At 38.3% G+C, this 21,492-nt stretch overlaps 1 protein-coding gene across 3 annotated transcripts; it reads left to right on the plus strand.

Annotated features, from left to right (window-relative positions):
* Positions 1 to 570: 570 nt before the first annotated feature.
* On the plus strand, positions 571 to 20,759 carry LOC109414994 (apoptosis-stimulating of p53 protein 2). 3 transcript variants are annotated; one of them, XM_062851916.1, is made up of 10 exons: positions 571 to 804; positions 8,503 to 8,548; positions 8,608 to 8,875; positions 12,092 to 12,306; positions 12,375 to 12,589; positions 12,656 to 14,252; positions 18,603 to 18,685; positions 20,037 to 20,254; positions 20,319 to 20,521; positions 20,595 to 20,759. In XM_062851916.1, the coding sequence occupies exons 2-10, from the start codon at positions 8,519 to 8,521 to the stop codon at positions 20,637 to 20,639; spliced, it is 2,874 nt and encodes a 957-aa protein (XP_062707900.1). In that variant the 5' UTR covers positions 571 to 804; positions 8,503 to 8,518; the 3' UTR covers positions 20,640 to 20,759. The 3 variants fall into 3 exon arrangements, with proteins under 3 accessions (XP_062707900.1, XP_062707901.1, XP_062707902.1); XM_062851917.1 differs by having other exon boundaries at positions 571 to 774; XM_062851918.1 differs by lacking the exon at positions 571 to 804 and adding an exon at positions 832 to 1,235.
* The last annotated feature ends 733 nt before the right edge of the window (positions 20,760 to 21,492 follow it).

The following is a 21,492-nucleotide window of genomic DNA, read 5'->3' on the forward strand; positions in this document are numbered from 1 at the left end:
AAAAAGTGATTACATAGTTTTTTTGTTACATAGGTCCAACTACATCGAGGCGGATTACAATATTTTTTGCTGTGTATATACTACACAAAATTTAGTTCTGACGCAGAAAATTTGGAGTTTTGAGCGGAGCGGCACCGCTCAAATGACAAAATTTTCTTACTCTTACAGAAAATTTTGAAGTTTAAACGGTGCCGTTCCGCTCAAACGTCCAATTTTCTGCGTCAAACTCAGGCCCCTGGCAGGAATGAATTTTATCGTAGCCAACATCTAATTGCTTTATACTCATATTCGTGTAAATTGAAACGAGCGTGTAATCAACAAACTCTGCTTTGTTTAATGTTTTGAGCCACACACGAAATGCACCTTCACATTGGATGTTTGTTGGGTTGCTTTATTCAACTAATCGCGTGCTCCTCTTCCCGTACATTAGGTATTTATAGACGCCATAATTTTCAAAGTGCACCCGCGTTGCGTGCCGACTTTACCACACCGCTTCTATAGATCTTGACTCGATCTAGATCAGTCGTAGCCTCTTTTCTGTTTATCTTGAGGAAGTACTAGATTATTGTGATGACGAATTCAGTTCGTTTTCGTTGTTTATGTGCGCGGAAGGAAAGAGTTTTGTAGTGAAAATCTTCAAAAATATCACGTTTTTAAGCATAGTTTTCTACTCGACTACAGTTATTCGTAGCTGGAAATACTTATTATGTGTCGTGCGCTGGAGTTTTGATGAAAATTACTTCCCGGAAAAGTAAAAATTCGCAATAATAAAAGGTGCGTTGAGAGGTGGATACATCTACTTAGGTAATTATTTGGCGAACGAAAAAATGATAAAACTAGTGATTAAAAAGTGTTTTCAAACAAACTGTAAATATAACATAGTGCCTTAGATATGGAAATACCATAAAATCGTTAAATTTACTGTGTCAGTATGGTCGAATTTTCTTAAATTGCCAAAAAGAAAAAATGGAGCAATGAAAGCAATCAACGACGGAAGACATATTGGTTAATAAAGCCTGTGCCGTGCTGATGAGTGCTATCTGGTGCTATACATTACTGCTTAATGATCCGGAACGGTGGGAAAAATTGGACTTATCAATCAGTTTGCGGCCGCAATGGGAGCAGAATTTGTGCGAAATTCATTTTTAGCGTATGTGGAAGTAGAATATTAATTTGTCCATGAGCTGATTGAAGGGGCCACACACGACGATTCGGGACAAACCGTGCTCGTTCATGTATGTATAACATTGTATAATCATAATCGGTTATTTGTCCTATTTGCATCATTTACAGCTGCATTCAATCACAGGGCTGTTACAGATTTGAAGGTTTGGCTGATTCAGGACGTTAATGTCGCGGATTCCTTACGACTGTTTGTCATTTTAGGAATTCCAAACTAGTGTAAGCATATAAGCAGGCGGGGAAGTTCATTTCAAGATTAAATGTCAGTCAATGGTCTAATTTTGGTACGCACAGACGTTTGCCGGAAGGCGTCGTGTCGTAAGTTATAAAAGTAGCATTTGCTCTTGCATTTGCTTCATCAGATTACTACAATGGCGTAGTTGGTAGTAGATAGAAAAGCAGAAAAGGTAATAATTAAACGTCAAAGGCTTCTGATGGACAAAGGCAGAGAGCCATAGAAAATTTAAATAAAAGTAGTCTCCGACGGACATGGGCGGAGATGAAAATGATGGTTACTGACGGAAATGAACAGTAAACCAAAACAAGATATTTCTCTGACAGGCAAGGGCAGAGAAAACGGAAAGAATTTCAATAATGGGTGAAACCACGGCAGATTGACTCGATGTTTTGAACGATTGTTTCAATCTAATAGGCTAAGGGGCTGTCCATAAACCACGTGGTCATTTTTTTGGGACTTCTCAACCCCCCCCCCCCCCCCGCGTAGTCATTGGTCCATACAAATTTTTTTTTTCGTCCATACAAAATGGTCATTGGCCGAACCCCCCCCCCCTCATGACCACGTGGTTTATGGACAGCCCCTAAAGGAAGGCGTTAAAACTGTTAGGGTGCCGTTATAGTTACGCGTGAGAGTGGGAGTGCGCGTGTGCGAAGCCGCAAAGAAGAATATCAACAATAGCAAATTCACGAAAATCCTATGGACGCGCACTTTCACTCTCACTTTGAAGCGGCACTATGTCATCGCCGTTATGATAAATAAAGATGTAAAAGTTTGTAAAGAGTTTTTATGAACGGTTAAACACTTCAATGACATTTGATATGTTGTATACACCAAAAGATTGCTTTGATTGATTCACAAGTTAAGTTGCGTTCAGGACATCAGCCATATTCAGTGTTGCCACATTTTTTTCGGTTTTCATCTGTGATTTTGGTCAAAAAAATCTTTTTCATCTGTAGGAAATTTCAGGAAATCTTAGTAAAAATCTGTGATAGGTTAATGTCTCCAAAATCGAATATTTTTGAACAATTTGTTAAAAAAAAAACGAAAAAAATGTTCTTAGAATAACGTCGACCAAAACACTCCCAGGTTGCATCTGAAGATCACCAGAAACCACAAGAACGTCTAAAACAATGCGCCTGAGGCTTGGCCTAGGCCATCCAAGTAGAAGATTTAATTTCTATTATTTAAAATTGAGTACTTGAAAATTATAATAAAGCTTTTTTTCACGAATGTCATTGTCATTGTTTTAAAAATCTTAAGAATCTTTTTTATTGCAAAAATCTTTGATCTTTGATCACAGATATCTGTAGCCGAAAATGGGAAAAAATCTGTGTAATTCTAGGTAAATCTGTGTATGTGGCATCACTGGCCATATTGTTGCAATATCCAAGAAACATTATTTGCGAATACTTCTGGCAGTCTAGCATGACCAGAAAGAGGCACACGAATTTATCATAAAGTCTCGCATGAAGTGTTAAACAGTTTACAGGAACAAGATAGAGCAAAAATAGTAATTGGTAGTAATGGAGATGCTCAGTTTACAAATAATATACAGGATGCCAAAAGCGTTCAATGAATCTGCAACGGGCTCAAAGCGACTGACGAACAAATCTGGCGTTCGATTTGAATAGGTCGAATCTACATAGGAATCACAGCAAACATACGACCTATTCAAATCGATCGTCAGAAATATATAATTTAACACAGATCAACGTAGAAAGGATGGATATGAGTATACCTAAATGATAATGCAATATGTAGTTGCTTCACCGTGATTGACTAGAACAAGAAAAATGCACAGGGAATCAAGACATCTCTAATTTTTTGATATGTTATGTATATATGTCCCAGCTTTCAATGGACTACCCGCTTGGCGCACACCCGCAGTTGATCAGCAGGAGTAAATTAATTTAATTTTGTATGGCGAAATGCATCTAAACTTGAATTACTTGAAATACAAAGCTTTTCCCGAAAAAATATTTGGTAGGCTTAATAGTAGTCACCATTGTGCACAACCACTACCAAATATTTTTTCGAATAATGTATTCCACTTCGATAAATTTTCCTTTAGATGCTATTCGCCATACAAAATTTTTGCGATTTACTTTTAGCGATTTTTCGCGCATAGAAGCTAGCGCCACATTGGTCGATGTGGAGAGTAGGAAAACAGCCGATGTAGGTAATTCATTGATGCAAAAATTGTGAAAATCGGTGGTTGCCCTCATGATGAAAAAATTGTTTTGGTATAAAAATCCAAGATGGCGGCCAAAATCAATATGGCCGACCCAACTTTTTATTATTATAACTAGTAGCTCTATCTTTCCTCTTTTCAACAACAATTCGTTTTGAGGTGGTTGTTGGAGAAAATTTCGAGTTATAACTATTTAAGCGAGCCACCATTTGACCAAAATCGAGGGGTCTGCAAAAATTGTTGTGGCTCTAACTAACGGGGGGTCCATCAATTTGAGTAACCAAATGCATTTTTCTTACTTTTTAGGCGAGGGCTTTCAGAAAATCGGCACCTTAAACATTTTTGAAGACAAGGTGTAAATAGTGGGCCGGTCTCAGCGAGAATTACCCATAGACTTCTCCTAAAACAAATCGCACAAATCCGCACAAATCAAACAAAAATAAATTTAAAAAAATATCCACGGTAAAAATTCTGCACGCTAGATGTAAGGGAAAAATCCCTTAACTATTCAATGTCGTAATCAACATGATCAGAAGTGCTTTTCCTTTGAGATCGCAATGCTGTCAGTGTTGATTTGAGGACCAAAACAAACCCACCAGAGAAATCAACAGAAAATCCCTTCGATTTGCGCTACTGTAAAAAGCAATACGATCCAAAGTGAAAAGTTGTTGATTTGGTAATGACTGTTTTGGGCATGAAAGTAAATATAGATGACAGGCGGTAGAAAGTGCTTCGCTTCGATTCGCACCTCTCTAACAGATGTGAAGCAGTGTAGTGGTAAAATAGTTGATCGTGGCTCTAAAGGTCCTGGCATCGAATCTGGGTGCGGCTGTACACATTTTTTTTTTAATTTTAGTTTTGAAATCAAAACATTGTCAACAACGAATTGATGTGAAGTTACGTTAAAATTGAAGAGGCATTGGATGTTCTTTGTCAAATGATATGTAATTGATAACAAATTGATTGAACAGTAGTGCGAATTCAAGTGCCAATCAGTTTATATCACAGTGCAGATTTTTTACCGTGTCGTTTACTGAGACATAGAAATCCTCTACATAGAGATGAGCGGAAGTTACATACGTCGATTCGGCAACGCTGTTTGTTTTGTTTACAACAGCTGCCAACACTTGCTACAAAGCTAGATGTTCAAACTTTGTGCGTGACTTCGTTGTGGTTCAAGTTGTTTTGTTTACATTTTCTAATTATGGTAGATTTTTTTTCAAAATTTTGTTGAAATAGCGGAGCAATCGAAGAAATCTGAAATTCATTGCAAAAGTGTTACGCTAATCATATCGGCAGAAGTGAAGCAAGAAGCAACAATGGAAGTTTTCGACAAGTTCAGCAACAAAAGTGTCGTCATAAGCATGAGCTTTTGAAAGCAGAATTAATATTTTTTTTATCTTTTTACTAAACATACATATGCCGCCAATATCTCGATATTAAAAATAAATAATTTTAATTTATTTAGTTCCGATTGCAATACCGTTCAAACGACGCCTTCCTACGAACGATAAGCATGTTCATTTGGCTCACACTTTGACAGTTCTCACTGCACGATTGGCTCACAATGGCCGCCTCCGCAGATCTCTATGATGCAGGATTACTAAGTAAACCCTAATATGTTTCGAATGCCTAATGCTTAATAATGTTTTCTTGCAATATCAATTTAAAATAACTAAGAAACTAATACAGTGCGAGAAATAAGCAGTCTTCAAATTTTCATTTTCATTGCACTGCTTTGATGTGAAAACTAAGGAGCAGGAAAATGCACGCTCCCTGTTTGGCAAAGCATCATTGCTTTGATTTGCTCCTCTCATTTTGCCAAAATACTGCATCATTGATCTAAATCATTCGCTCTGGGTGAGCAGCGTTTCAAACAAAAATTCCATGCGTGGTAGGCCTAGCAACACTAGTAACAAACTTGATTTGCGTGTTGTCGAATGTTTAAAAATCGGGAAAAGCCCTGTCAAGTCCTGCTACCTAGTGGTCATCATATTGTAATATGAGGAATATAGGTGATGCAATTCATTAAATTGATTTTTTAAGGTGTTCTAAGGTGTCCCTTTTTTTTTAGAACTGAAGTACATGGATCGAATATAGATGGACATGAAGGAAGACGATCTTTACTCTTGGCACGTCTCAATGATGAACCGGCGCGGCGTAGTCAAAACTTCTTTTGAGCCATTGCCATTGAGCCATTGAGGTTTAATTCTGCTACTTCACCGGTTTCTCAAGCAAGACGCATAATGAGTCATAATGACATTACTAACAATGCTACCCACTGTTTAATTCTATTGATAAACACCTTTCTCGTTTCTAAGTTGTTTGATTTATATGGTGGAATCACTTTGCCCGAAATACCACTTCCTGAAGAATCTATCTCCCAGAAGCGCCATCGTGGTAGATAAAAAGGTTAAAAATCGAAAAGCAAAATCATGCAGTAAACTTGCTTCTTCAATAAAGGGAATATGTATATTAGGGTACCTAAACACACCAGTCGAACGGCTGGTCAAGCCTGGCCACACAACCGATTTACTCGCTCCGACTTGTGCTTTGGAACAAACATTGCGCCAATCGGAGCGAGTTGGTCGTTGCCCACATGATGTTTGATTAGCCATTTTACAGGCGTGTAGGCACCTTTATACTTCCAGAATTGGCTTTGATTATTTACTGAATGCCACCTCATCCATGAAAACGTTTATATCGACTTTTCAGATTCAAATAAATATAAAGACACATTTTTATATGGAAATAAGTGTCTTTATATTTATTCGAATCTGAAAAGTCGATATAAACGTTTTCATGGATGAAGATTTATATTTCTAGCCAAAATTCTAGTTATTTTAAGGTTGCAGACAAAATTCCATAACAATCGAATCGCTAGAAAAAGAGATTTTGATCCCTAAACATGATTATTTTGTATCGAAAACGGCTCTGTCTTTATACTTATTTCTCGCACTGTAGTGTGAAAGTGAAGCATTTAATTTATAGATTCGAAGCTAACGAGTGATCAAGACTGAAGAAATCGACAAAAACTGACTACTTCGACCTTGACTAATGTAGCCTATTTATGACAAATTAGATATTTTGCATTTTTCGATTGAGTGTATGAAATGTTTTCTATACAGTACAGGGTGGCCAACAACCGGGAAAACCGGGAAAAAGACGGAAATTCTGACCGACCGGGAAAAAAAGCGTGAAAAAACCGGGAATTTCTTATGATTACCGGAAAAATGATTTTTGAGAGAAACTTGATGTACATTTTTTTTTTCAAAATTTACACCTCATCGATAATCTGCATGAAAAAGCTCAATTCAAATATCTTCCATATTTATTTTTCAATATAAAAAATCGTACCGATGTAGTAGTTTTTGCTAATGCCACACCAAAAATCCAGGTGTGGAAATCTTTGTTCATTCTTACTTTACCAAAATTGCGCATATATTATTTCTTAATATCTGAACTTCTATTTTAAAAAACCCATATTTTTTAAAGTACTCGTTTTCAACAGACTCTGTATTGCATTTTTCTGGATTTGGTATATAGCTCGTCAGCAAACTTATATATTACTGTCAGTGGGGGTGTCATTGGGCCAAAATTGCATAGTCCATCCCTTTATAGGTCGTTACAACAATATTTCAGCTCTAAATCAATGTTGAAAACGGTAGACACGTTCTTTTTTATATTATCTAGGATTGTTGAGAGTACAAACGCTTCAGCTTTAATTTTGACAATGATACCTGTATTTTAATTGAAATTGGCCTAATTTCACTCCTTCTGTGAGGTCACCCCCAAAATGAATTATTTGAACTACAGCTCGAATAAATCAAATTATCATTCAAAATAAAATAACATACAAAACCAAGAAAACTCGTGTTACGTTTCAAAACAATTACTCAAAACACCTTGAATTCATAACAAACACCGGACAGCTGTTTTAACATTTAAAATCAACGACATTTTAAAACAACGATTTTGTATAGTAAATTCACATCACTTTCTCTTAATGGAAAATCAACTAAATGTGACATTTTTCTGACAAACGTTTTTAATAGCTCATTATATTAGTCATAAATGATCAAAATTTCATTGCATTCGGTTTGTTGAATCCGGAGATATAACAGCTCAAAGTTGGATAACTTCATGTAAAATAGCCCGATCTTTCCCAAATTTTGACCACTGATACACAACTACCTAGTTGATGCACTTACAGTAAAAAATTGAGAATATTTGATGCCCTTTTAAAAAAGTTACAGCTAGTTGAACATTTTTTGAAAAGTGAAAATTTTACCTGCCCCAGTTATTTTGAGTATCCCCTGTAGTATTACACAATTGATTTGGGTAAAACGGCTAAATAATGATAAAACTAACAACCGGGGCAAGAGTGCACATATTTTCCCCTAAGTTTCACAACTACATCCACAAAAGAGACACGCATAGTAGCGTCGCATACATTTGAACGTGATTACCACTATAGATGCATTGAAAAGGTTAATCAGTTTTATGAAAATCAGCATGATCGTTACGAAAATCATAGCTGCCCTTTGAACATATTTTTTTTTATTTTTCTCGCAGTTTCATAAAGTTACTTTATGAAATTCGTATGTTCAGTTGCCTGAGTGTTGGGTTGGACCCGGTTGAAAAGAGTAATTAAATAGAAGCTTACGTTCTCACTGGAATCTGGCCTGCGTTCCGTCGGAGGAATAGTGATTACTCAGGTGAGCGGACTCGGATCGATCTTGACACAGGGCCAGTGGTTCGCTAAGAAGAGGGAATATTACCTCTAGCTTTTGAAAAGGCTGTGGCCTCCACTTAGAAGAAAAAAGTCGAACATATTGAAACACTCCTTGATTGTTATCAGCTAATTTGTATTTTTCAATCTTTTTTCTAGCTCATTACGTCATGGTATGAGGGAACCGAACAATTTGGAGGAAGTTGTTAGTATTCTACAAATGATTTCATATTTCTACTGTTAAACATAAATTGTCGATTGCAGACGCCTGTAAGGCTTAACACTTCCGAGTTGCGAATCATGGCTCTACGACAACAGCAACAAATTGACACCCAGCAGCAACTACTGGCAGCCCGTGAGCAACGTCTACGCTTCCTTAAAGCTCAGGAAGCATGCGAAACCGTAGCTGCAGCTGAAGGGGAGCGTTTGCGGAGGCTTAGGGAACGTGTGGAAGCACAAGAGTCGAAGCTGCGCAGACTACGTGCGCTACGAGGACAAGTTGATTTGCAGAAAACTTACAATGTCACTCTTGGTAAGTTTCATGAACTGTAAACAATCTTATTGATCTTTCAGCACTACCCTAAATGATGTATCGTGTTCTACTCATTATTCTTCTTCTTTTTTATTCATGTTTATTATGGGATACCAAAATGTCGGTTTCCCCTATAAAATTCTATCTCGGCTCGACACGAGTCAAAACAAGCATTTTAAAATATGTCGGGGTAGGCGGGGCATAATGAGCAGCTTAAGCATTTTGCCTCCAAATCCACTAAATTAAGTACAACCAATGTGTAATTTTAACGTTCAATCCTCATTTGAACCTTAACTGACGAAAGCTAATCGTTGAAATTCCGAATAAAGTTATAAATGTTGTAAAATTTTATGTTAAAAAAACGTATGAAATCGTTAGTTGCGTTTTGAGGGTGGGGCATAATGAGCACCCTTGGTGGGGCAGGATGATCAATACCAGTTTTGTACATAATCAAATGCTAATTGACTATTCTTGTTAATGATAAAGCATACCGGCAACAATCAATGAGAATTTGAAGCTTTTACGGGGTTTAATTTGTAGGGAACTGTGGAGTTCCAAGGAGCTTTCTATTGTGGAATTTTTAAACGGTGATAATATAGATACTGAAATTTTCAAGCTAATGAATTGAAAGTTACAGGCAAGCTATATGCTTACTATATGCATCAAAACAGAGAAAACCAAAATTAAAATTCGTTTGTTGAAGATGTTTACCATTTTTATTATTTTTTCATTAGTTACTCATTTTGCCCCACCCTACTACCTACTCTTTGAAGCATATTTTTTCAACATAATAATTATACAAATAGTTGAAAAGTGTTACAAATGCATTTTATTGGCCTAGGGAATATCAAGAAAATCGATAGATGCCCACTAAGTTGTGATTTCGATTCCCAAAATCTTATTTTAGGTCACCTGATTCTTATAATATTTTCCCAGTACGTGACCAATTTACGCATTTTGATTATTTTTTCAAGGTAAACGGATTTTTTGACTAATGTTTTGTCATCAACTCATTGGATTTTAGATAATTAGGCTACAATAAAGCAATTTGTTTTGTTAATTTGAAGATTTCCAGTGAAAATACAAGGTGGTCATTATGCCCCACTTGCTCATTATGCCCCGCCTACCCCTCTTTACTTTTTATAATTTTTATTTCGTCGAATCTCGGCAATTTTATTGCTTTTTACCGAGATTGGCACCGCCGAGCGCTCAGCAAATTAGATTTTCAACGAGATCTTAGCAATCGCATTATTTGTTTGCTAAGATTCAGGAAATTTTTTGCCGAAAGTCAGCTAACAGACGCTGTACCTATTTTACCGAGATTTAGTATAAATATTTACTGAGCCATGGCAGTGCCGGCGTTTGCCAAAGCTCATCTTAGTCTGTAAGTTGTTAGGTATCTAACTAGTTATATGACGCATTTTGCTAAATAATGTTGTTAATATAGCCGATAAACTGAACAGTTTGTCGAATTAACAAAACTCAAAACAAACAAAGAAAACTCGAAAATGTTTGTGACAAACTAAATTTGTTAGGTATGCGCACTGTTCAACTTGAGTCACAAAAAGATGACTTTAAGTAAAAGTTGTACATCCAACGAGGGTTGCCGAGTAGGATAAATACGAACAGTGCCGGAAAAAAATCAATAGGTTGTAGGTAGGGTGCGGGCACCGGTTTTGGCCAGTCTAAGGGAAATCATTTTTATAAAAATAACCAATAATCCTACGAAAACAACCAATGCGTCAAAAGAAAGGTTTCGATCTACATTTTGAAGGAAAAATGCAGAAATCATGATTTGATTTTTATATTAAAAGTGGCACTGGCCAAAACAGAAGCTCTGCCGCAGTTTTGGCCATATTATTAAGTTTGGTTTCTATTTTGGCCAATCACGTGTATTTCTTATGGGAGTGGCCAAATTAGAAGCACCCTGGCCAAAATAGATATATGGGAGCAGATTTTTTAAGGAAATATATTTTTTTCTTCCAGTTTTTAATCAAAATGTGTGGTTTTCACAGCTGTAATCATCATATTGTATTAGGATCTACTAGTAAAAAATAAATTTACGCCGATTTAGATCGCAACAGGCTCAATACCGCACTATGGCCAAAACTCCGGACTGGCCAAAACTGAAGCTTCTACCCTATACGAAATGATTTTTTTTATAGAACTCATTTGGGTTGCATAATGTTCAAAATGCAACAGAAATGAACTTAAAACGAAATGAACCGTATTGGACATTTTGCAATTCATATTAGTTGAACTTCTTTTTCCCAAAGGTAACTCCTACAGTCATTATACATTAGGGTGGGCCAACGTTGCATGAGAAAATTTAAAATTGATCAGATCTGATTAATCAAAGTATTTTAGACGCTTTTTGAGGTTACAAACAACTGTGTAAAATTTGGGCATGATTGGTTCAGCCTACATTTTGCGTATCGTGATTGAAGTTTGTATGGGATTTTACATGGGTATACTTTTCTGTATTTTTCTTTGAGGGTGAAGGGCTCGATTCACAGTCGGTCCCCATCCTTTTTTATTGAGATTTTTGGCCTAAGGCTAGTTTATCTCGGGACATTGACCATACTTCCCTTTCGAAGGAAGAATCAACCTTTTTGTGAGTTTATCGAGAGTGGGATTCGATGCTAAATCCTCGGCGTGAAAGGCGTGTGCTTTAATCATCACGCCATCACAAAGATATTTCTTCTTCGTTTTCTTTGATTCTACGTTTCCACTGGAACTTGGCCTGCCTCACTTCAACTTAGTGTTATTTGAGCATTTAAACAGTTATTGATTAAACGGAGAAGCCAATTTTGTGCCAGTTGCGATGCGACGTTAAACCCAAGTCCAAGAAGAAGAAGGAGTGTTAATTGTTGTGGGGTGGACTTTTTTCGGCTCGAATAGACAAAAATTGAAAGCAGCTTTGGTTGGAGAAGCTTCAATGCAGGAAACACATTTTATTGTATTAAACTATTAAATTATTGCTAAACACTCTTTTAAAATTTGCTGTCTTTATAAGCACTACTTCCACATCTTACCACAACATTTTTCTTTCTGTTTCGAAGCTGGAACGTGTTGCCAGTTTTACAGATTGATAAGAATCACCACAACATAAATATATGAAGGTTATTTCTCGTCAACTAATGTATTCACTATTCGGAGTAGTATTACATTGATAGATTTTGAGTATAAAGTGAACGTTATAATATTTTTTTTCAGGAAATGATTTGGATTCAATACGAGCACTATTCAGCGAGAAAGAAAAAGAATTGACGCTTGCAGTGGCAAAAGTAGAAGCATTAACCAGGCAACTAGAGGAGCTTAGACGCGATAGAAGGGGCACATTGAACTTATTTACTGGTCTACCGAGTCATTCCCAGTTGAACAGTTCACCAGCGGCCATAGAACTAGATAAGCTAAGACGAGAGCTCATGGTAAGGTTCCACATCTAATATTCAACGTCGTTAAATTAAACCTAATAGCGCCTATATTAAATTTTCAGTATCGAAATCAACTGTCTTTACAACAGGATGCAAGACTTCATTTGCAACGCGAGGCTTTACAGAAGCGTCAGGCCGAACTTCAATCGGTTGATCAACGAATTTTAGAATTGCAAGGTCGATTGAACAAAAAGAGAGCATCCAATATGATTCAGCATCAACAAAGCTCTCCAACTCAGATGACCCATTCCAACAGCATTGCTGCAAATCATGTTCGGTGAGAAAATTTGGAATCATTTTCAGCAATGGTCAGAAATTTCCCTTTTCATTCTGGTTATTCCAGGTCGGTATCGTCAAATTTTTATCCTCAGCAGAGAGTACCGAGAAGCAACATTGTTGCCGTCGAACCATTCAATCATATTCCACAGAAAGCCGTGGCTTTGAGTAATAATGGTAATAAGATAAATATTTTAAATAACAATCCAACGGCATCCAATCAAGTGATGCACGACATGGCAAGTAATAATAAAGTTCAGCATGGTCGTCAATTGTCTGCAGAAGTGACCAGCAGCTCCAACATTAACGACCACAATATGGCCGCAGAAAGTGACGAGAATAAACTGGCTAGACAGAAGAAGCAGGAGTATGTATTAAAAAATGCTGGAATGGAATACGAAAATGATGGTACATTCTCTACCATGCATGTTTCACAGTCTTCAGGTGAACAAATTAATAACAATAAAACAACATATGCAGAGCGTGAGGTTCAAAACGACGAGCTTATTTTTAACAGCAGGTACAGTTACAACCAAGACCATATCGACAATAATAGAAACATTTGTTCAAGTAACAATGATACGTTAGAAAACTTACAACTGTCTAATACAAACGATTGTGACAGTGACAAAGTTTCAGATATGAATGGATTTTCATCGCGTGCACAAGTAACGGCAACAGTTCACAGTACGCCGTTGAGTTTTCTGAACAAATCAGTCGCAGTTCCGGTAACACTGTCTCCGAATTCACCCATATCAAATGAAGAGCAACATCAACAGCTCATCAAATCAAAAACTATGCAAACTAACAGCAAAGGATTTGCGTACGGTTTGTTGCATAACATTCCATCTGGTAATCTGGTGGTACCACCTCGTAAACCGAACAACGGTTCATCTCCAATGATGGCTGGCAAACAGCTTTCATCAGATATCAAGATCAATATGGTCACACCTCAATTGCAGAATCAACACATATCTCAAACGACGGATAGTGGTGAAAAGCTTAAGCCTGCTTTACCACCGAAACCCAACAAAAATAATACTCAATCATCAGAAATTGATACCGGGTTTAAGTCTATTACGGAAAACAACAGCAATAATCATGATCCTATGTCCTCTGGCAATAACATTCCATCCAAATCGAGCAACATGCCTTCAGACAATCTACCTATTAAAGCCAAACCGTTGACCATCAAGAAATCTCCTCATTCGGAACAACCGAGATTAAAACATATTTCCAGTAACTTGAACGCATACAAAGTCCAGCACTCGGGTGCGCATCGAATGCTGGAGATGCAACAGTCTTCCCCCTTTGTCTTGCCGGAGGTGACGAAATCATCCGACGGTTCAGATTCACAGGTCATTACGGATGCAGAAAAAAGTAACCAACAGCTGGAGTACAACAGTCAAGCCCAACGTATTGTTGCTAATAAACGTTTGACCGCCGAAAATTTACCGGAGTGTAGTAGTACTGGAGCAGAAGAATCGCAATCACAGGACAAAAAGTTAGAAGAAGTATGCCGACGAAAGCGCAGCTTTATATCAGCTGTTATCAGTGACGGGAAGATCAAACTGGCCCGCCGGGTCAGCTTCGACCCGTTGGCTTTGCTATTAGATGCTAGTTTAGAAGGTGAACTGGAGCTTGTGCAGAAGACTGCGTTACAGGTGAGTACGCTTAGCTGTGTTAACCCTAAAAGGGATACCTTTATGGCCTCAGTTTCGTCACCTCGCTGAGTGTGTTCCATCAAAGACGAGCTCTGAAAGGCGTATCCCTTTTAGGGTTAAGTGGGTTCTATAACATTCCCCCGGAAATCCTTTCCCAGAATGAGTCGATTCTCCAGAATTGTTTACATAACCAACATAATATGCATGCACCTTTTTTGTAGGGAATTGGAACCATCTCGGCAGGGATCCTATTTTTGGGCACTTTTCTGCTATAACTCAGCCAATTTGGTGTATGCATGAAATGTTCGGGGGGGGTGGGTGGTTAAAGAATCGTATTCAGTGATCTGCTGGTACTTGGTTGCAACAACTTTCTAGTTTGTGTTAGGCGTCCGTTGAGTCATACCAACCTATTCTGAGTCGCTTGGCTGAGTGCTCATCAGGGATGCCAGGTGAAATTTTAGAATGTCTTCGCAAGGCACGCTGAAATGTCTTCACATGTCTTCACTCACCATATTGTGGCTTTGGTATAAAACTTAATGTTAAAAATCAAAATTTATGATATGTTCTCACTGCGCTCTATATTAAGTAATAATGCGTGATGACCTTAATGATGTCAATTTATATCAAGAAAGGCGTTGTAATTCCTCCAAGAGTGTGAAATCCCTTCAATAGTTTCTTCTGGGGTTCCTCCAGTTTTTTTTTTGTTATTCCTGGCAAAGCTTCCTAACAATTTATTAAGTTCACCGGGAAGTCTCTTCAGATATTCCTACAGAAGTACCTCGGGAATTACTTTCCAAGTTTCCAGATAAACTTCTCCAGAAGTCTTCGAAAAATTCTCCAGGAGTTTCTCGGGAATTCGTCCATGGCTTCCCCAAGAATACTATGCAATTTCCGTAAGAAGCTTTCGAAGAATTTTTGCAGCATTTAGGGTAGAAATCCTCCAGGATTACCCAAGGAATTTCTCCATGATTTTAATGAAAATAATAACATAAATTATTCGAAAATTCCCCCCTGAACTTCCATGATATTTACTTCGAATTCCCCAAGAAGTCCTCCAGCAATGATGCATGGTTTCCTCAGGATTTCCCTCGAATATTTCACAGTTTTTCCCAAAATTCCTCAAGAACTTCCTCGGATTTATTTCTACAAAAATTCCTTCAGAAGATCCTCGCAAATCCATCCAGGAATCCCTTGGAAATTTCTCCAAGAATTCCTTGGAAATTCCAGCATCAGTTGTTTCGAAATTCCTGCAAAAAATTCCAGGCAATTTCTACTGAAGTCCCAGAGAGTGTAGTGTATCTTGGAGCTCCAAGGAAATTCCTTTATGAGTTTTAATTTCTCCACGAGTCCCAGAGAATTTCTCTAGGAATTTCCCGGGAATACCTCCATGGATTCTACAAGAATATCACGGGAATCCCCTTAGAAGCAACCGAAGTATTGCTGCTGTAGTTGTGGTAGAATCCCTCCAGGATTTCCCAGGGCATTTCCCAACGATTTTTTAAATTAACTACATAAATTATCCGGAAATTCTATCTACAACTTCCACGAAATTTACTTCAGAAGTCTTCCGAAAACTCCTCCAGCCATAATGCATGGTTCCTCGGACTTATTTCCAAGAGTTTCCAAAAAAAAATCTGAAAATTCTTCCAGAAGATCCTCGGGAATTCATCCTTGAGCTCATAAGGAATTCCTCAAAGAGTTTTTCGGGAATTCTTCCAGAAGATAACTGGGAATTTCTACAGTAGGTTCTTGAAAATTCCTTTAGAAGTTCCTCGGGAATTCCTGCAGAAGTATCTCGGGAATTCTTCAGCAAATTTTCGGGAATTCTTCCATAAGTTCTTCTTGAATTCTTCCAGGAGTTTTTCGGGAGCTCTTCCAGAAGTATCTCGGGAATTTCTCCAGGAGATCCGCGGGAATTCTTAGTAGAGATCGTCGGGTATACCTCCAGCAGTTCTTCGGGAATTCTTCCAGAAGTTCCTCGGACTTTTCTCCAGGAGTTCTTCGGGAATTCCGCCATGAGTTCTTCCGAAAATTTATCCAGAAAATCCATGGAAATTCCTTCTGGAGATCATCGGAAATTCCTCCAGGAGATCCATGGGATTTCCTCTCGAAGATCCTAAGAAATTCCTTCATCAGTTGTTCATGAATTCCTACAGGAGTTTCCATGCAATTTCTATAGAAGTCCTCGAGAGTAAATCTTGAAGCTACCATGAAATTCCTTCAGGAGTTTCATGGAAATTTCTCCAAGAGTCCCCGAGAACTTCTCCAGGAATTTCCCGAGAAATTACCTTCAGAATTCTCATGAAATTTACTTCAGAAGTTCACAAAGAACTCCTCCAGCAATAATGCATGGCTTTCTCCAGGTGCTCCCTATAGTACTTTTCATGGTTTTTCTCAAAAATTCCTATAGAAGTTCCTCGTATTTATTTCCACGAATTCTACAAAGAAATCCGAAAAATCTTCCAGGAGTTCCACGGGTACTCCTTCCGGTATGTCTCGTAAATTCCTCCAGTATATCCTCGGAAATACCTCCAGAAGATCCTCGGGAAATTGTCCTGGAGTTCATCGGGAATTCCTCCAGGAGTTATTCAAGAATTCCTCCAGGGGTTCCTCGAAAATTATTCAAGAAGATCTTCTTCATGAAGATGTTCGGGTAATTCTCCAGAAGATCTTTAGGGATTCCTCCTGGAAATCGTCAGGAGTTCCTCCAGGAGTTCCCCAGAAATTCGTCCAGGAATTCCTCGAGAACTCCACCAAGAGTTCCTCGGGAATTCTTCCATAAGTTTCCAAAAATTGCTCCCGGAATTCCTCAGAAATTTCGTCAGAAGTTCCTGGAGGTATTCATAGGAACATCCAGTTGAACTTCTGATTAACTCCTGAAAATGCTAGAGGGATTCTCGAGGATCTCCTGGATAAATTCCCAAGGAGCTCCTAGAGAAATTCCCAAGGAGCTCTTGGAGAAATTCCTAAGGATCTTCTTTAGGAATTCTCGAGAAACTCCTGGAGGTCTACCCGCGAATCTCCTGGAGAGATTCCTGGTAGAAATCGCGAGGAACTCGTGGAGGATTTTCAGTAAAACTCTTGGAAGAATTTCCTAAAGGAGTAGAGGAGATTCCCGAAAAGGAGGATTTCGTAAAGGAGTAGAGGGATTCCCGAGTATCTCGTAAAGGAGATCTTAGAGGAATTCCCAGGTAATCTCTGAAGGAATTCCCCAAGAACTTCTGAAGAAATTCTCGGCAAACTCCTGAAGCAATTCCTGAGTAACTCCTGGCGGATTTTTTTGGGAAATTTAGGGAGGAATTCCCGAGGAACCCCTGAAAGAATTCCTGAGGAACTCCTGGAAGAATTTCGATGAATCTCTAGAGGAATTCCTGAGGAACTCCTAAAGGAATTTTCGACGAAATTCTGAAGGGGTTACTGTGGATCTCCTTGAGGAATTCCTGAAGAACTCCTAGAGGAATTCCCGAGGAACTTCCAGGAGGAATTCCCGTGGGACTTCTAGAGGTATAGCCGAGAATCGCGTGAATAGGTTACCGAGGAACTCCTGAAATAATCTCCGTGGAACTATTGGAGAAATTCCCGAGGAACTCCTGGAGGTATACCTGAGGAGCTCCTGGATGAATTCTTGAGAAAATCCTGGAGGAATTCCCGAGGAACTCCTGAAGGAATCCCGCGGAATACGTGGAGCAATTCCCGAGGAACTCCTGAAGAAGTTCTCCGTAAACTTCTGAAGGAAATCCCGAGGAATTCATGGAGGAATTTGCGAGGTGCTCCTAGAGGTATTCGCGAGAAGTTCATGAAGGGATTTACAAGGAACTCCTGAGGTACTTCTGGAGGAACCCGAAGAACTTCTGCAGCAATTCCCGAGGAACTTCTCCTCCTCCTTCCGAGAAATACATGAAGGAATTTCCTAGGAATTAATAGAGGAGTTCCCAAGGCACTTGTGAAGAAATTCTCGGCAAACTCCGGGAGGAATTCCCGAGAAACTGTAGGAATCTGTTAGTTTTTATCAACAAAAATTGAAACGCATTTCAACTGAAATTGTTCCAAGATTTGAATTATTGGGTTGGATCAAAAATATAAATACTATTTTTAAGCTTTCATAAGTCTTCAAAAGTCTTCACATAATTTGAAATGTCTTCAATATGTCTTCACAAAAATAAATGTCTTCACAGAAGTTCAAATGTCTTCACATCTGGCATCCCTGGTGCTCATTGACTTCAAGCTACTCGGCGTTGCTTGAAGTAGGTTGAAAAAAAAACTTACCTTGCACTAGTAGCTAGAGGTAGCACATGTAGCTTGCGTATCTTGTTTGTTCTTCTTGCTATACACTTTTTCTCTATTTTTTAGGTACCAAATCCAAGTGCCGCGAACGACGAAGGAATAACTGCACTACACAATGCCATTTGTGCTGGTCACGTGGAAATTGTAAAGTAAGTATTTATACTAACAGCACAGACAAACAGACGTAACACTCTTCAAAACGGCTTAACTAGTGTATTAAAGAGTAGCGGACGAATACAAAACAATACAATTTGTATTTACAAAGTTACGGTGATCCATCCTTAGGTGACCCATCTTGCCCCGCCCCTTCCTATCCTTCAAAAGAAGAATATTAAAGATTTTAACAAGTCCAAGGCTTGTGCAGTATCTGCTGAGTGGTCCGAGTGGTCTGAGTGACCACCCGTATTTATACCACCGACGTCGGTGTTTATACTGCCTTAGGCAGATATAATGCACCATACCTAGACAATTAGGTACTGTCCTGTCATGAATAGTATTCCATGTTAGGGTGGGGCGGGGCATGATGGGTCAGTGCCATTTTCAGGCGCATTACTCATGTTTTGATTATGTTAATAATTTTGTTAGATGACCAGCATGAATATACAAAAGTTTGGGGCATTGATTGAACAATTATTCACTCTCATTGGAAATAAAAAATAAAATGGTTTTTGGCCATTTTCCTTATGCGATACATTCCATATAATCTCCATATAAACGGCCGCGGGGCAAGATGGGTCACCTTCAATTTTGAACGTATTTTTGGAGCATTCAAAAGTTATTTATTTTTTATTACAAGACTATCTCATAAATGACTTCAATCAAGCGGAAAGAACGCTCAAAATTATAACATAAAATTATGATAATTTTTTAGTAAAAACATCGATTTTCAAGTCGCTTTAGGACCACTCAAATCGTAAAGTTTTTTTATATTCCAGATAAATTTATGAAATGTTTACTAGTAGCTCTTGTTTACTAAGTATGGATATGGAGCGTATAAGAATGCGGAACAAATCTTATATTTTGACGTTTTTCGTTGAGAAAATGTAGTGAATTACTTAAAAAGTGACCCATCTTGCCCCGCACTTTTTTCACGGTGCAAAATCGTTAAAACTGCTTGTTTAACATCGTATTTTGTATTTAATAAACTTTTTATCGACTTTTAGTATAGCTAACTAGTGTATTAAAGAGTAGCGGACTAATACAAACCAATACGATTTGTATTTACAAAGTTATGGTGATCCTGTCGGAGTGTCCACAGTGGAATTAGAGACTCAACAGATCCATCCTTAGGTGACCCATGTTGCCCCGCCCCACCCTACATACCTGTAGATATCCTATGCACACAACCATTAGGTAGACACTACAACAACGACATTCGGGGAATCCGCGTATGGGGAAACGGTAATCGGCGAAAAGTAGCTCAATCATTTTAGAAATATATAAATAGTTCAACTTAATTCCTAGTGTATTCTTAATCGCTATGCGTTTCTTCACCTGTAGATTTCTGGTAAACTTCGGGTGTGACGTCAACGCGCAGGATTCCGATGGATGGACACCCTTACACTGTGCTGCCAGTTGCAATAATCTTTCGATGGTGAAGTTCTTGGTGGAATCAGGAGCTTGTTTGTTTGCCGCAACACTATCGGATCATGAAACGCCCGCTGAGAAATGCGAGGAAGATGAAGAAGGCTTCGATGGCTGTTCTGAATATTTATACAGTATGCCAGTAAGGCTTAGTCATTCGTTGCATAGAGGTAAATCGTTTTTTTTTTCTACTTTTAGGCATTCAAGAAAAGCTTGGGATTCTGAATAGCGGAGAAGTCTACGCAGTGTTTTCTTACGATGCTCAGCAACCAGATGAATTGAGTTTTTCGGTAAACGATAAGCTTACTGTTATACGCAAAGGGGATGAATCAGAACGAGAGTGGTGGTGGGCAAAAGATTGCAATGGATGCGAAGGATATATTCCAAGGAATTTGTTAGGGGTAAAGTATCGTGCGAAGCGTTCATTGGTAATCCACAAGCAACAGTATTAATTAAATGTATTTCTTGTTTCAGTTTTATCCTCGTGTCACTCCCTGTAGCGACAATCAAATTGAATAGCAAGAGCTCGCGGCAAATATCAATATGTATCGATCCGTGTGAAAATGTGTAATTTAAAAGAACAATGTGAGTTGTTGAAAGATACAAATTGCATGATCAAAATAAATATTTTGTAGCGCACAGGCTTGCTTTTATTGAAAGAAATAAAATTTGTTTAGGCCACGTCCTTAAATCAACACTAAAATAGATCATTTTCGACCCTACTTTTTTCGTAGGTAATCCCAAACTTTTTGAGTGGGCCAGGGCCGAAATATCCCCCCTAGAGTGTTACGCAATTTGCACGGTGCTTTATTTAAAAGCGGCTATTTTTTTTTCAAACGGCTGTGGAACTAAATTTAGTGAGACATTAACCGTTATGTGGCCAGCAGGATACCTTTTTATTGAGACTAGGAAGTTGAAACTGCTAGATATAAGAACTCTTGCATATAAACCTATCAGCATTTTTTTCCTTCTGGAGAAAATTAAAGAACAGCCTTGTTAGTGGTGCATTATATTGGATCTCTTATTTTCGAAATAACCTTTTGCTTCCGGAAGGGGAATGTTCCTTCTTTTGTATATAGGCTGTTCTTTATCGATACAAGCAATTTAGATTTCAGTAATGACTCTTTCCACCAAATCGTCCTTGCATATTATATCCGGAAAATTTAAAGTATTATCCTTCTTTAGAATACCTTTCCTTCTTTGACGTTAAGTGTGTAGTTGATTTTTTACTTAAATCGTTTTATGCCAAACGTCCTTTATGCCAAATGTCCATTATGCCAAATGGTATTATGCCAAACGGCCTTATGCCAAACGTACCAGACCCTTTCCTATTCACACGGGACTGTTGTGCGAATGGGGGCAGCTTACACGG

Source organism: Aedes albopictus, chromosome 2 (assembly GCF_035046485.1).
Source record: "Aedes albopictus strain Foshan chromosome 2, AalbF5, whole genome shotgun sequence".
In the NCBI taxonomy this organism is placed as follows: domain Eukaryota; kingdom Metazoa; phylum Arthropoda; class Insecta; order Diptera; family Culicidae; genus Aedes; species Aedes albopictus.